The sequence below is a fragment of the Cherax quadricarinatus genome, chromosome 5, assembly GCF_038502225.1.
Source record: "Cherax quadricarinatus isolate ZL_2023a chromosome 5, ASM3850222v1, whole genome shotgun sequence".
In the NCBI taxonomy this organism is placed as follows: Eukaryota; Metazoa; Arthropoda; class Malacostraca; order Decapoda; family Parastacidae; genus Cherax; species Cherax quadricarinatus.
The window spans coordinates 11,872,835-11,886,641 of NC_091296.1; the positions used below are offsets into that span (position 1 = coordinate 11,872,835).

The 13,807-nt window shown below is 39.7% G+C and overlaps 1 protein-coding gene across 3 annotated transcripts in view; it reads right to left on the bottom strand.

The window, feature by feature from the left end:
* Positions 1 to 13,807, bottom strand: part of LOC128684855 (uncharacterized) — a 503,715-nt gene that overhangs the window by 39,989 nt on the left and 449,919 nt on the right. For all 3 annotated transcript variants that reach the window (XM_053771165.2, XM_053771164.2, XM_053771163.2), the window contains one exon: positions 1,768 to 2,368. In XM_053771165.2, coding sequence (XP_053627140.2) covers positions 1,768 to 2,368 — 601 coding nt within the window. The remainder of the gene's footprint in view (positions 1 to 1,767; positions 2,369 to 13,807) is intronic.

Sequence of the window (13,807 nt, forward strand, 5' to 3'; positions counted from 1 at the left end):
TACTTGACGTGCTGTTGGAGTGTGAGCAAAGTAACATTTATGAAGGGATTCAGGGAAACCGGCAGGCCGGACTTGAGTCCTGGAGATGGGAAGTACAGTGCCTGCACTCTGAAGGAGGGGTGTTAATGTTGCAGTTTAAAAACTGTAGTGTAAAGCACCCTTCTGGCAAGACAGTGATGGAGTGAATGATGGTGAAAGTTTTTCTTTTTCGGGCCACCCTGCCTTGGTGGGAATCGGCCAGTGTGATAATAAAAAAATAAATAAATGGACAAGAGGGAAAAAAAAAATATTAAATCTCCTGAAAGTTGCTCTTTAATTGTTGTTAGAACTAGGAGTATAACAATTACTGAATAAAGGGCAGTACAATGTATTGGTAAATAGAGAATTATTTTAGGAGAAATGTAAAAAGGGACTAAATTAAGTAGTGGTAAAAACAACCTTTAAATAGATTGACACTATGATATGAAATTAATCTGAGAGTAGGATTTGCCTTATAACATAAAGTTTGAACAACTGATATCATTAAAGAAATATTATTTGAGGTAGTTGATATTAGTTAGTGGAAGATGGTACAAGGAATTGCACTGTAGTGTAGTAGGAGCATACACTAGTTTCTTATTTGTAGTTTAGGAGCAAAGGGAAAATTAGGTAAGATTATAGAAGAATTATAACAGTGCTTAAGTAGGAATAAATGGTAATACAGATATTATTAAAGAGTATTTTATTATTATTATTATTATTATTATAATCAAGGGGGAAGCGCTAAACCCGGAGGATTATACAGCGCCTGGGGGGGGGGGGATGTGGAAGGCATTCAGGCTTAATTCGGGGAACTGGAGCACAGATCCAATTCCCTAAATCAAGAGCCCCTCACCAACATCAAGGAACCTTCCTTGAGGGGTGTATTTTATTAACAAGTAATAAATTGTGAAAGGGAAATCTGGGAAGATAACACAAATTGGGTCACACAAGGAACTGTGTGGGACACATGGAATAATGAGATAGTAAATACTATCCAGGAGGTGATAGTACAGGGATTAGTTCAATAATGGCATAATAACATTATATATATATATATATATATATATATATATATATATATATATATATATATATATATATATATATATATATATATATATATATATATATTATTCATTCTAGCATTTTATTACCATTGTCCAACGATATATAGCTAACATCACTTGTACAACAACTGTCTTGTTAGGTAAAAGGACACAAGTGCAACTAATGTGACATTTTGTGAGTATGTTTCACTGTCCACAATAAAATGTTACATTTGTCGCACTTGTGTCCATTTACCTAACATTTTCGGTAATTCTACTAACAGTTAATACAGTAACCGTCTTGCTTGAACTGTGGACATCACAATTCATTATAAGTAAAAATAATCATAATACTCGATAAAGGTGTCTGAACGTATGTACAAACACAGTATATACTGAAGTCAATGTAAATTTAGAATGTACATGACAATCTTAAAGGCTCTTGGGTCATCTGCGATCCTGGTTATATTTTCCCAGTAAATGAATTTGTAATTAATAACTAATAGTATACAGTATATGGGACAGTTGGTGGAAGTGTAATGTTGGAGTGAAGGTAAAACAGAGGTACAAAGTGTATAGAGGCAAAAAATAAAAATAATGTAAATATTTTACTCTACCAATCTATTCATTAAACGTTAACAGTATAATTTTAAGTGGGTGTAGGTAAATGGTTAACCAAAAGTAACTGAAATAAACACACCTTCTGGAGTAGCGCTGTCACTCGGAAATGGTGGTGTGAAGAGCCCAGTCTGTCGCACACGAGAGATCACAGGAACATACTCTGCTTTTGCAGAAGTTATAGATAACTCTGTGGCAGCCTCCTCACTGGGAGACTTTACTAATTCAGTGGTGGAAGGTACTTCAGCATGCTCATCCTTCCAAATGTTAGTGTTTGTAATGACACTCCTCTGCGTTACTGTTAATGCCCTAGCACTCCAATCTTTGTCTAAAAATTTCACATGTTTTGCACTTTTCTTATACGTTCTTGTCTTTTCTTCACCCCAGTTATCTTTTGGTATTTCTAGTCCACAAGAAGAAATTTTTTTTTTCAATTTTGATTGGCCATCTGGTTTCAGTTTGCTCAAACTTCGTTTTTTTACTGGTGATTTTGAAGTTCCATCTAAATACTGACGTTTTTTAATGCATTTATTTTTTGAAGTCTTAGAAGGAGTGGACTCTACTGTCTTGCTGCTGCTGCCGCTGTCACCTGAGACAGATTCCATAATGAGGCGGACTGCAGTACTCTCGTCAAGAACTGCTTTGATGATGTTGTCAATCTTTCTCGAAGTTGTACTTGTGCCCTGTCAATGAGAAAATACTCCTATTATACACAGAAAAATGCACTAAACCCATTTACATCATGCATAACTGGAAGACGATACAGTGATTACTCTAGCAGAGCTAACACAATAAGCAACATATGCTTAAGTAATTTAAATTCGGTGAATGGAAACACATGCAATGTTTTGTATACTTCAATGCAGATTATGTTCCCTCACCAGAAACTCTGTCAAACCTTACTGTACGTAACTCACGAAATCGTAATGACACGATTGCAAACAAACCATACCACGGGTGGGGATGGAACCCGCGATCAGAGAGTCTCAAAACTCCAGACCGTCGCGTTAGCCATTGGCTAGCTGGTCCAGTGGCTAACGTGACGGTCTGGAGTTTTGAGACTCTCTGATCGCGGGTTCTATCCCCACCCGTGGTATGGTTTCTTACTGTACGTAACTAGACATATCTCGACTGGTGAGGTGCAGGCGTGGGGCCCCTGGGTAAAGGTAACAACAGACTTAACAATAAGTAATGAAGTCAAGATGAAGTCTTGTCAGTCAATAAGAGACAAGAATAGAAAAACAAAATACCATGACTGGAACAATACATAAATAACAGTTAATGGGGTGGTGGCCGTGTGGGCCCTGAGGACACTTCCTTTGTGTTAATGGGCCACTATTTTGGCTAATTGTATCATAAGATAATTTGTCCTTTAATATAAATACAAAACACAGCTTCCCACTACAGCACAGGGTAACAAATATTCAAACGGAAGCGGTAAACCCTATAGGGGTCATACACCACCTGGAAATGGGAGGTTATCAGGGTAGAGTACCATACAATAATTCTGTATAGTACCGATATCCCTTCACCTATATAAGGCAGTAGAGGATAGCAAGCACAGCCCCCTGAAGTTAATACAAATACACATATCTTGGAAATATAAACACATATGCAGTATAATGTGATCCTTTATTGACAACGTTTCGCCCACACAGTGGGCTTTTTCAAGTCACAAACAGATCTACCTGGGGTGGAAGGTACGCGAGTATTTATAGTCAGGTTCTGATGATGTACTGAGTGGGGTTATAGTCTAAAATCTTGGGTAGCTTGGAAGGGAGATTGGATAAGTTTGTGAGCAGACCTTCTGCAGTGTTCTTCCATTCCTATGCTCTTATGTGGGATAGCGATGAAGAAGTTTCTTGGCAAGTGGTTCAGCTATGTTATAGAAGCCATTATTCTCCACCTGACCCCAACATTCTGAACCTGACTATAAATACTCGCGTACCTTCCACCCCAGGTAGATCTGTTTGTGACTTGAAAAAGCCCACTGTGTGGGCGAAACGTTGTCAATAAAGGATCACATTATACTGCATGTGTGTTTATATTTCCATTGTGTCGATATTTTATACCATTTATTACACATATCTTACTACTGGAGGTGTTCCACAGTATCGCTATTGGTATACGTAGTATCAATATCGGCCTAAAATTCCGTATCGACAAAAATTTTGGTGAAAGTTAAGACACTTGTGCAACATCTGGTTATCTTTATTGTAAACGTTTCGCCATCCAGTGCCCTTATCAATACAAATTCTTGGACATAATTAGAAAACAGAAGAACTATATACAAAAGATGAGGTAATCAGTCCCTCAGCCTTGGAGGTGGTGTTTACAGCACCATGGTTGTAGAGATTCTGAAGCACAGTTAAGGAGACTGGCGCTTATATAGGCGTCAGTGAAGAGAGACGTGTAGCAGACGAGGGCATAGTCACTGGAAGGCGGGATTCCCCAGTGGAAGTAGGTCCTTCCCAAATTGATGGGCTAGTTGTAGAAGTCGTGAAGAAGGTCAAGTAGATGTCCTCTGAATCAAGATACCATGATGTTGCAGTGCCTGACAAGTTGTGCAAGACAGGTATAAGCGCCAAGTCTCCTTAACTGTGCTTCAGAATCTCTACAACCACGGTGTTGTAAACACCACCTCCAAGGTTGAGGGACTGATTACCTCATCTTTTGTATATAGTTCTTCTGTTTTCTAATTATGTCCAAGAATTTGTATTGATAAAGCCACTGGATGGCGAAACGTTTACAATAAAGATAACCAGATGTTGCACAAGTATCTTAACTTTCATCTTGTCGGTATTGTATACCTGTCTTGCACAAAAATTTTGGTACTGCCCCATCCCTAACCTGTGTGGGTAATATGGGGATTTGCGAGGCAATCAGGTTCGAACCAATTAAATGTCACTGGTAAATTGAGACTGTCTGTGGGGAAGCTATTCTAATTAAAGACACAATTGTCACTGTTGTTAGACGGTCCATAAGACACACTGGTCACTGTTGCTAGGTCCAGAAGCTATAAGACACGTCTGAAACTTGTTCAACACCCGTCCGTATAGTTGGTTCCAGTGTACGCCGTCTTAATTATGTCACCTCACTAACGCATACTAAGATTTATAACTTCATTTAAGAAACTATTTATATATATAAAACGTGAGGTGCGTCAATATGGGAGCAATTTAAAATCAAAACATTTTCCTAATGGTTAACTGAGAGTAGAACGTACACTATATTATTATTATTATTATTATTATTATTATTATTATTTCATGTATGTACAATGCTAAAGGCGGTCTCCAAACCTTTCAGCCATGCCTTCGACATATCTTTAAAGAGTTTCCAGAGTTTCACTACTCTCGGAGCCCGGCCATGGGCCAGGCTCATATGGTGCTTGCCTGGTCAACCAGGCTGTTGCTGCTGGAGGCCCGCTGCCCCACATATCCGTCACAACCTAGTTGATCTGGCACCTGGTGAAGATAATTGTCCAGTTTCCTCTTGAAGGCTTCTGCTGGAGTGAAAAATGTTTCTACATTTTCTACATTGCTGCCATTTAGTGGGTTGCTGAACACCGACTCAAACTGTTCTTTTAGGATTTCACTTATTTCCTGTTCATCGTCAGTATATGAATCTCCTCTCAACAATGGTCCAATTCTACAGGTAGTTCTTAGCTTGGATTTTGCATAGGCATAGAAATATTTTTGGGTTTCTTTCAATATCCTGTATGGCCCTTTGTTCCCTTTGTATTTCTTCTGTTAGGTATGACATCCTAAGTTTTTGCTCTAATTCAGTGATCTCTCAGCTAAGACTATCTTTCCTCTGTTGCAGCATATTTGTGCTTTTAAGCAATTCAGTAACCCGTTTTCTTCTGTACCATCTCCTACGCTCTATCTGATCTTGTGGGTTTCCTCAATGGTACGTGCTTCATACGTACCTTGTATGCTTCTATATTCAGCTTCTCTAGGTACGGTGGGGATTTAGGATGCTCATGTCTGATTCCCAGGATATGTCTGATAGCTCCTGGTTTATTTTTTCCCAGTCAATTCTATGGTTGTTAAAATTAAACTTACTGAACATCCCGTCAGTTCCCTAACCTTGAGTTAATACTCGTTTGAACTTTTATGATGTTATGATCAGAGTATATTGTTTTTGTAACGGTTATGCCTCTGATCAGTTCCTCGTTGTTTGTGAATATCAAATCCATTTCTAGTTGTATGCGCCTGTTGAGCCAGGGTGCTTCCCGGAGATATTTCTGGTATAACATTACGTTGCGCCATCTTCCATTTTACATGAGGGAAATTAAAATCTCCAAGGAGTAAAATATTTGGTGTGGGATTTTCTAGCCTATCCAGATAGCTATCTATCTTCCTTAACTGATCTGTGAATTTCTCAGCAGTTGATGATGGTGGTTTATATACTATGATATTTACCAAATTCCTATTTTCAACTTTATTTAATGTCTAGGATTTCTACTATATCATTCGTAGTTCAGTACTTCTGTGCAACACAAAGTATCTTTTATATAGAGTCCTACTCCTCCCTGTGACCTATTAATTCTATCATATCTATACATGTTATATTTTTCTATCTTTATCTCTCCGTCTAAAACATTCCTTGCATGTGTTTCTGTAAATGCTCCAAACATGGCATTCACTTCTGTAAGGAGCCCACTGACATAACTTTCATTTTATTTTATTTTAAACCCTGAATATTTGCAAATATGAAGCAGGAATTGCCATTTGGGATGTTTTGTTTTGTTGTGTGTTTCGTTAGTACCACTGGTAATGTACTACCTGGTATGACCCCTGGTGTACATACCCCTGGTTTCTCCAGTATTGACTTCGCATTTGATTGTGTATTTTGCCCTGATGGGCTGATGCCTGGTTTGGTATGTCCTACTTTGCTGCCCATCTGTAGCATTTCCTCTTTTTGCCTTTGGTCCGATCGTTTTGCTTCATGTCTAAGAAACATTGTTGTTCATTTTCCCTTTCTCTGCAGCGCCGCATTCATTTTACATGATGGTCTGGGCAGCTCAGGTCATAACATTCTTTGAACTATGTTGAAGCTTCACACATCACTGTGTGGAAGTACCTACACTCTTTGTCAAAGCGACACTTCCCCTTTCTCAACATGTTGGCACATTTTCTGCTGTGTTTATTCCAGCAAACTCTGCCATATAGGCACATAACTTTTGTATAGTATCTGCAAATGGTCTGACTGCCTATATTTACTGATTTTGTGTCTTTCCCAAGTTCTGCCACCTAATCTGAATTCTCTTTTCTTTTATCTAGGCGTATTTCTTCCCTTTTTAAATTTTTGTTTGTTCCTGCTCTAGCTTTCTCTTCCTCCCTTTCCTTTCTCTCTATGTTATGTACCCATGCTTTTTTTCTGACTTGCTCTGAATGACGTTCTCCACTCTTATTTCGACTCTTTGGTCTTTACCTTTGTTTTCGCCTTCCTCCTCTTCTTGTTTCTTACCTCTTGCTTTCCACTTTTTGTATATATTTGGCAAGTTCCTTAGGAACTTTCTTACACTTTCTAGGTTTTCACTTTTCAGTACTTCTCTTATGCCCGACCAGCTTTCCATCTCACTGGAGCAAATCCAGAAACATCTTTCTTGCTTTAGGTCATTTCTCATGGTTGAATTAAGCTTTGTACATTATATATGGGATGTTTTACCACATATTTCACAATCAATGCCCCTAATATTTCTCCCAAAAATTATTCACATATAACTCGACAATAGATCTTATTTCTGATCATGTTCACTTCCATTTATCTTGTCCTGGGCAGTTTTATGTGGTGGGTAGTTTTGGGTGGTGGGGATCCGTGGAAAGAGGGAAGGTGTCAGATTTCTTAAAATACTTTTCTCTACAAAATATATAGGAGCTAACAGCAGTCCCACCAATAATAACAATGTGGCTGGGAGTGTGTACCGTAGTAGCCTATGAAACCAAAATACTGTATAAATTGACCCTGACTAGCATACGAAGCATTGCTCAGTAGAAAAAAAATGTCCCAAATTCAAACACAGGAGAAAAATGCAGATGTGGGGGGAGACAGGAGCCATGAAGCTTCTTTGTTACTGGTCTCTGAGCCTGACTGATACACCAGACAATATCTACACATTCCCATAAACAGATAAAACATTAAAGAATCGTGATATAAATGGTTTAGAAAATGGACAAGTTGAAGAATGGTGCAACATTTGGGAATTTTTATTGAGGAAACGTTTCGCCAGCCAGTGGCTTCTCCAGTCCAATACAGAGAGGAACGGTGGAGGATGTGGAGTTTGAGGTAATCAGTCCCTCAGCCTGGAGTCAATGTGTTCAGTATACCCATAAAGAATAGACTTGTTCACTGACTCGTATTTCTGCAACGACTGTGTAACATCAACCTAAACTAATATTATAAAACATATATAAACTTACAGATGAGTAGATTAATTCAGTTCCAGAAACGAATGCAGATGCAGCAAGGTCAATGAATCACGTTAATGTCCGCAGCCGTTAACTCATAAATTATGAGAATGCTCAAAGTCCTCAAATTATTGTTTCTAGAGCGCAGATCAGAAAGTATGCACCTAGAAATTACTGGCTCTAACTCTGCACATGGAAATAAACGACCATAATGAGAGCGGGAAGCCTTACAATCACCACTAATAAGGGTGATAAAAGACACAATTCCTCAGTGTCTATCAGCCTTCTGGTTTTACAGTGTCTTCTAAACTGAATGACACAATTTTTTCCAGGACACCCTCTCTATCAACACAAAACTTTACAGGCCTCTGCAAAGCGTTGTGATCACACTGGCTGCGGTGTCTACACGCAACTGAATGCAGATATATGGTTCAGAGAACCATATATCTGCATATATCTGATAAATTAGACACATATGCAATACTTACGTATCTTTATTGTGGAAACGTCTCGCCAGACAATGGCTTCATCAGACCAATACAAAGAAGAATGATTGAAGATCAGAAGTTTGAGGTATATAATCAGTCCTGTGTCTAACTTATCACGGAATTGAGTGTTGAAAGCACCAGCAGCCTGTTCACAGACTGCGCCGTCAAGACAAAGATTCAACACAAGCATTTTGAAAAATATACGATAAATCGTCACGACAAGAACCAATATTACGACATATTGCTCTTCCTTCCCCATAAAAAGAAGGCGAGTCCAGGCAATAACTCCTGGAACCTTCTTAACAAGATGACATATAAATATTAATGTTACACAAAATTCTCAGCACAAATCACTTATGAATTCTGACAGGCCGAAACGTCGTTTTCCCTTTCTTTCCCAATGTTTGGGTATTTTGTGATTTGTTCCAGCCACATAGTGATTTGCATACTTCCCAGCACAAATCTATTACGTTTCATTTTAGATTTTGCCACCGAAGTGGCTAGTTTATTATGCAACCCATATCCATCCTGTGTAGGGTAGCGAAAGAGGATATGGATACACAAAAGGCCTAGAATCTAGGCCCCCAAAGGGGTTTACTGGAATACATCTGGATTTATATCCACAGTTAGCTTAACTGTTACAAATTTAGGAAATATGCTTAATAATCAAACCACTGTCTTGTTTCCTCTGTAATTTGTGGGCTACCTGTGATTACTTAGTATCATGATTTATTCCTCAACAGATCCGTATGTGTAGCCATCACAAACCCTTACATTAAACCTTATTGTAGCAACTTATACTAGGGAACAATCCGGTCAGCAAAGACTAGAAACACACATCACACAAGTGACCTTTCTGTCATCAACTAGAGATCAGGTTGGGTCCAAACAGCGTACTGTCCACATAGTGAAGAACACACACACACACACACACACACACACACACACACACACACACACACACACACACACACACACACATGATGCAGAATAAGTTTTCGCAACATTTTATTACGTAGAGTTTAACAAAGCTCTAAGCAGTGAAATATGTAGTTTTATAAAGCTCTACATATTCATAAATCTCTACTGAGAGCTTCATAAAGCTCCACAGAATGAAGCTCTACATACCTAAAAACAAGGTCATTAAAAATTGTTCTAGAGTATTGGTGTGTTCACAGCAACATACAAGACAGGAGAGATATAAGAACATAAGAACGAAGGAACACTGCAGAAGGCCTACTGGCCCATGCGAGGCCGGTCCAAGTCTCCTACCGGCTTAAGCCAACGCACCCAACCTAGTCAGGTTCCTTGACTTAAGGGAGGAACACGGCAACCGACCTGGTAGCACAAGCTAATCAGGTCCAACTCACACCCACCCACACCCACTCATGTATTTATCCAACCTATTTTTAAAGCTACACAACGTTCTGGCCTCTATAACTGTACTTGGGAGTTTGTTCCACTCATCCACAACTCTATTACCAAACCAGTACTTTCCTATATCCTTCCTGAATCTGAATTTTTCCAACTTAAAACCATTGCTGCGAGTCCTGTCTAGGCTAGATATTTTCAGCACACTATTTACATCCCCTTTATTTATTCCTGTCTTCCATTTATACACCTCAATCATATCCCCCCTAATTCTACGTCTTTCTAGAGAGTGCAGATTCAGGGCCCTCAGTCTATCCTCATAGGGAAGGTTTCTGATACATGGGATCAACTTTGTCATCCTCCTTTGTACATTTCCCAGAGCATTTATATCCATTCTGTAATACGGTGACCAAAACTGTGCAGCATAATCTAAATGAGGCCTAACCAAGGATGTATAGAGTTGAAGAACAACCTGAGGACTCCTATTATTTATGCTTCTTGATATAAAGCCAAGGATTCTATTAGCTTTATTGCGAACACTTATGCACTGTTGTCTTGGTTTCAGATTACTGCTAACCAGAACTCCTAAATCTTTTTCGCAATCCGTAATATTAAGATCTACATTATTTAGTTTATATGTGGCATGGTTATTGTCCTGTCCAACATTTAGAACTTTGCATTTGTCTATATTAAACTGCATCTGCCACCTCTCCGACCACTGCATCAGTCTACTCAAATCTTCCTGGAGTGCTCTAATGTCCTCGTCAGAATGAATTCGACGGCCTATTTTGGTGTCATCGGCAAACTTGCTGATGTCGCTCTTTATGCCCTCATCTATGTCGTTTATGTATATTGTGAACAGCAGGGGGCCCAACACCGACCCCTGTGGAACACCGCTCGTGACGCTTCCCCACTCTGATTTCTCCCCATTTATGCAAACTCTCTGCTGCCTATTTGTCAACCATGCCTCTATCCAGGAAAAAATTTCTCCTCCTATTCCATGTGCCTTAATTTTCCTCAATAGTCTCTGATGTGGGACCCTGTCAAAAGCCTTACTGAAGTCCATGTATACAATATCATATTCATTACCATGATCTACCTCCTCAAATACCTTAGTGAAAAAAGTTAACAAATTCGTAAGGCAGGAACGCCCCTTTGTAAAACCATGCTGAGATTCGTTGATTAATTTATGCTTTTCAAGGTGGCTACGAACTGCCTCGGCAATTATTGATTCCATAAATTTTCCCACTATGGAGGTTAGGCTTATTGGTCTATAGTTTGAAGCTAAGGACCTGTCACCTGCTTTGAAAATAGGTATCACATTCGCCATTTTCCACTTATCTGGCACCATGCCAGTTTGTAGTGATATGTTGAAAAGATTAGCCAAAGGTTTGCTAAGCTCCTCTTTACATTCCTTTAGAACCCTTGCATACAGTTCATCAGGGCCTGGGGATTTGTTAGGTTTTAATTTATCTATTTGCCTAAGGACCATGTCACTTGTGACCCTAATCGTGCACAGTTTATTAACGTCCTGTTCCACATAATTTATCATTTCTGGAATATCGCTGGTATCCTCCTGTGTAAAAACTGAGAGGAAGTATGTGTTAAAACTTCTACACATTTCCTTATCACTGTCAGTGAGCTGACCCGAGGAACTTTTGAGTGGGCCTATCTTGTCCCTGATCTTACTTCTGTATACCTGAAAGAATCCTTTTGGGTTAGTCTTCGAATCTCTTGCAACTTTAACCTCATAATCTCTTTTTGCTTTTCTAATTCCTTTTTTTATTTCTCTCTTTAACTGAATATATCGATTTCTTAATTGCCCCTCTCCACTTTTGATTTGCCTATATATGCCTCTCTTTTGACCAATTAGATATTTTAATCTATTGCTCATCCATTTAGGATCATTTTTTGTTTGATCTGATTTCCCTATTTGGAACATAATTTGACTGAGCAGCTAGAACTATGCCCTGGAAAGCGTCATATCGGCATCCATCACCACCTACCTGACCCTTAGTCAGGTCATTCCAGTTCAGCCCACCTAAGTAATTTTTCAGTCCTATGAAATCAGCCAAGCGGAAGTCAGGGACGGAGACTTGATTGCCATTATTAGGGGAATTCCATGATATATTAAAACTGAGTGATTTGTGATCACTTTCCCCAAGCTCATCATTATAACCTCAAGATTATTAATTAGTGTTTCCCTACTGGCAAGAACCAAGTCAAGGAGGTTATTGCCCCTAGTTGGCTCTGTCACAAACTGTTTTAAAAAACAATCCTGGATCGTATCAAGAAAGTCACCTGACTCGAAATTTCCTGTCAAATTGCTCCAGTCAATCTGTCTACAGTTGAAATCTCCCATTAGCACAACATTTTCGTTTGTAGATGCCTTACGAATTTCGTCCCATAGAAGTTTACTGCACTCCCTATCAAGATTTGGGGCCCTGTAAATCACACCCAAAATTAGTTTTTCTCGGCCCTCGAGAAGCTGTAACCAAACAGATTCAGTGGCTGACGCTTCTAATTTTATATCTTGTCTAACACAACAATTTAAATTGTCTCTGACATACATCGCTACTCCACCACCTTTCCTGTTGACCCTGTCAGTGTGGAATAATTTATAGCCTTGTATGTGACATTCAGAGGGCATCTCTCTATCTTTCAGACTGAGCCAGGTCTCTGTTATAGCAATAATATCTATGTTTCCTGCACTTGCCAAGCCCATGATGATCCTTTTCAAATCACTTGTTCTCTCTAGGCTGGAATACTGCTGTACATTAACATCTCCATACAAAGCAGGTGAAATCGCAGATCTAGAGAGTGTACAGAGATCCTTTACTGCACATATAAGTTCTGTCAAGCACCTTAACTACTGGGAACGCTTGGAAGCACTTGACTTGTACTCGTTGGAACGCAGGAAGGAGAGATATATCATAATCTACACTTGGAAAATCTTGGAAGGAATGGTCCCAAATCTGCATACAGAAATCACTCCCTACGAAAGTAAAAGACTGGGCAGCCGATGCAAAATGCCCCCAATAAAAAGTAGGGGCGCCATTGGTACACTAAGAGAAAACACCATAAGTGTCCGGGGCCCAAAACTGTTCAACAGCCTCCCATCAAGCATTAGGGGAATTGCCAATAAACCCCTGGCTGCCTTCAAGAGAGAGCTGGACAGATACCTAAAGTCAGTGCCGGATCAGCCGGGCTGTGGCTCGTACGTCGGACTGCGTGCGGCCAGCAGTAACAGCCTAGTTGATCAGGCCCTGATCCACCGGGAGGCCTGGTCATGGACCGGGCCGCGGGGGCGTTGATCCCCGGAATAACCTCCAGGTAACCTCCAGGTATCTATCTTATTTCTTACACTCCTGCTATTAGTATAGTAAACCTTAAGGGAGCTAGTCCCTTGCTGCCCTCTGCTGTCCCCCTTTGTTTGCTGACCTGATCTATTGTTTTTATTTATAACTTCATGCTGAATGCCTTTTATACATTTACTGTTTCGAACCCTAGTGTTGCAACCTGCTTGTTTCCCACACACACCCATACCTCTATCTTCTATCAGTTTAAAATCATAGGCATTTCACCAATGGCCTTCTCAATCGAGTCTGCAAGTGCTACTACCCCAGCCCCAGAGAGATGTACCCCATCCCTTGCATACATATCATGTTTGCCATAAAAGTTGTTCCAGTTGTCAATGAATGGAATTGCAAGTTCCTTGCAGTATCTGTCTAGCCAGCAATTTACACCAATTGCCCTAGACAACCATTCACTTCCTACTCCCCTTCTAGGCAAGATGCTACATATGATTGGGATCCCTCCCTTAGACTTAATGAAATCTATAGCTGAC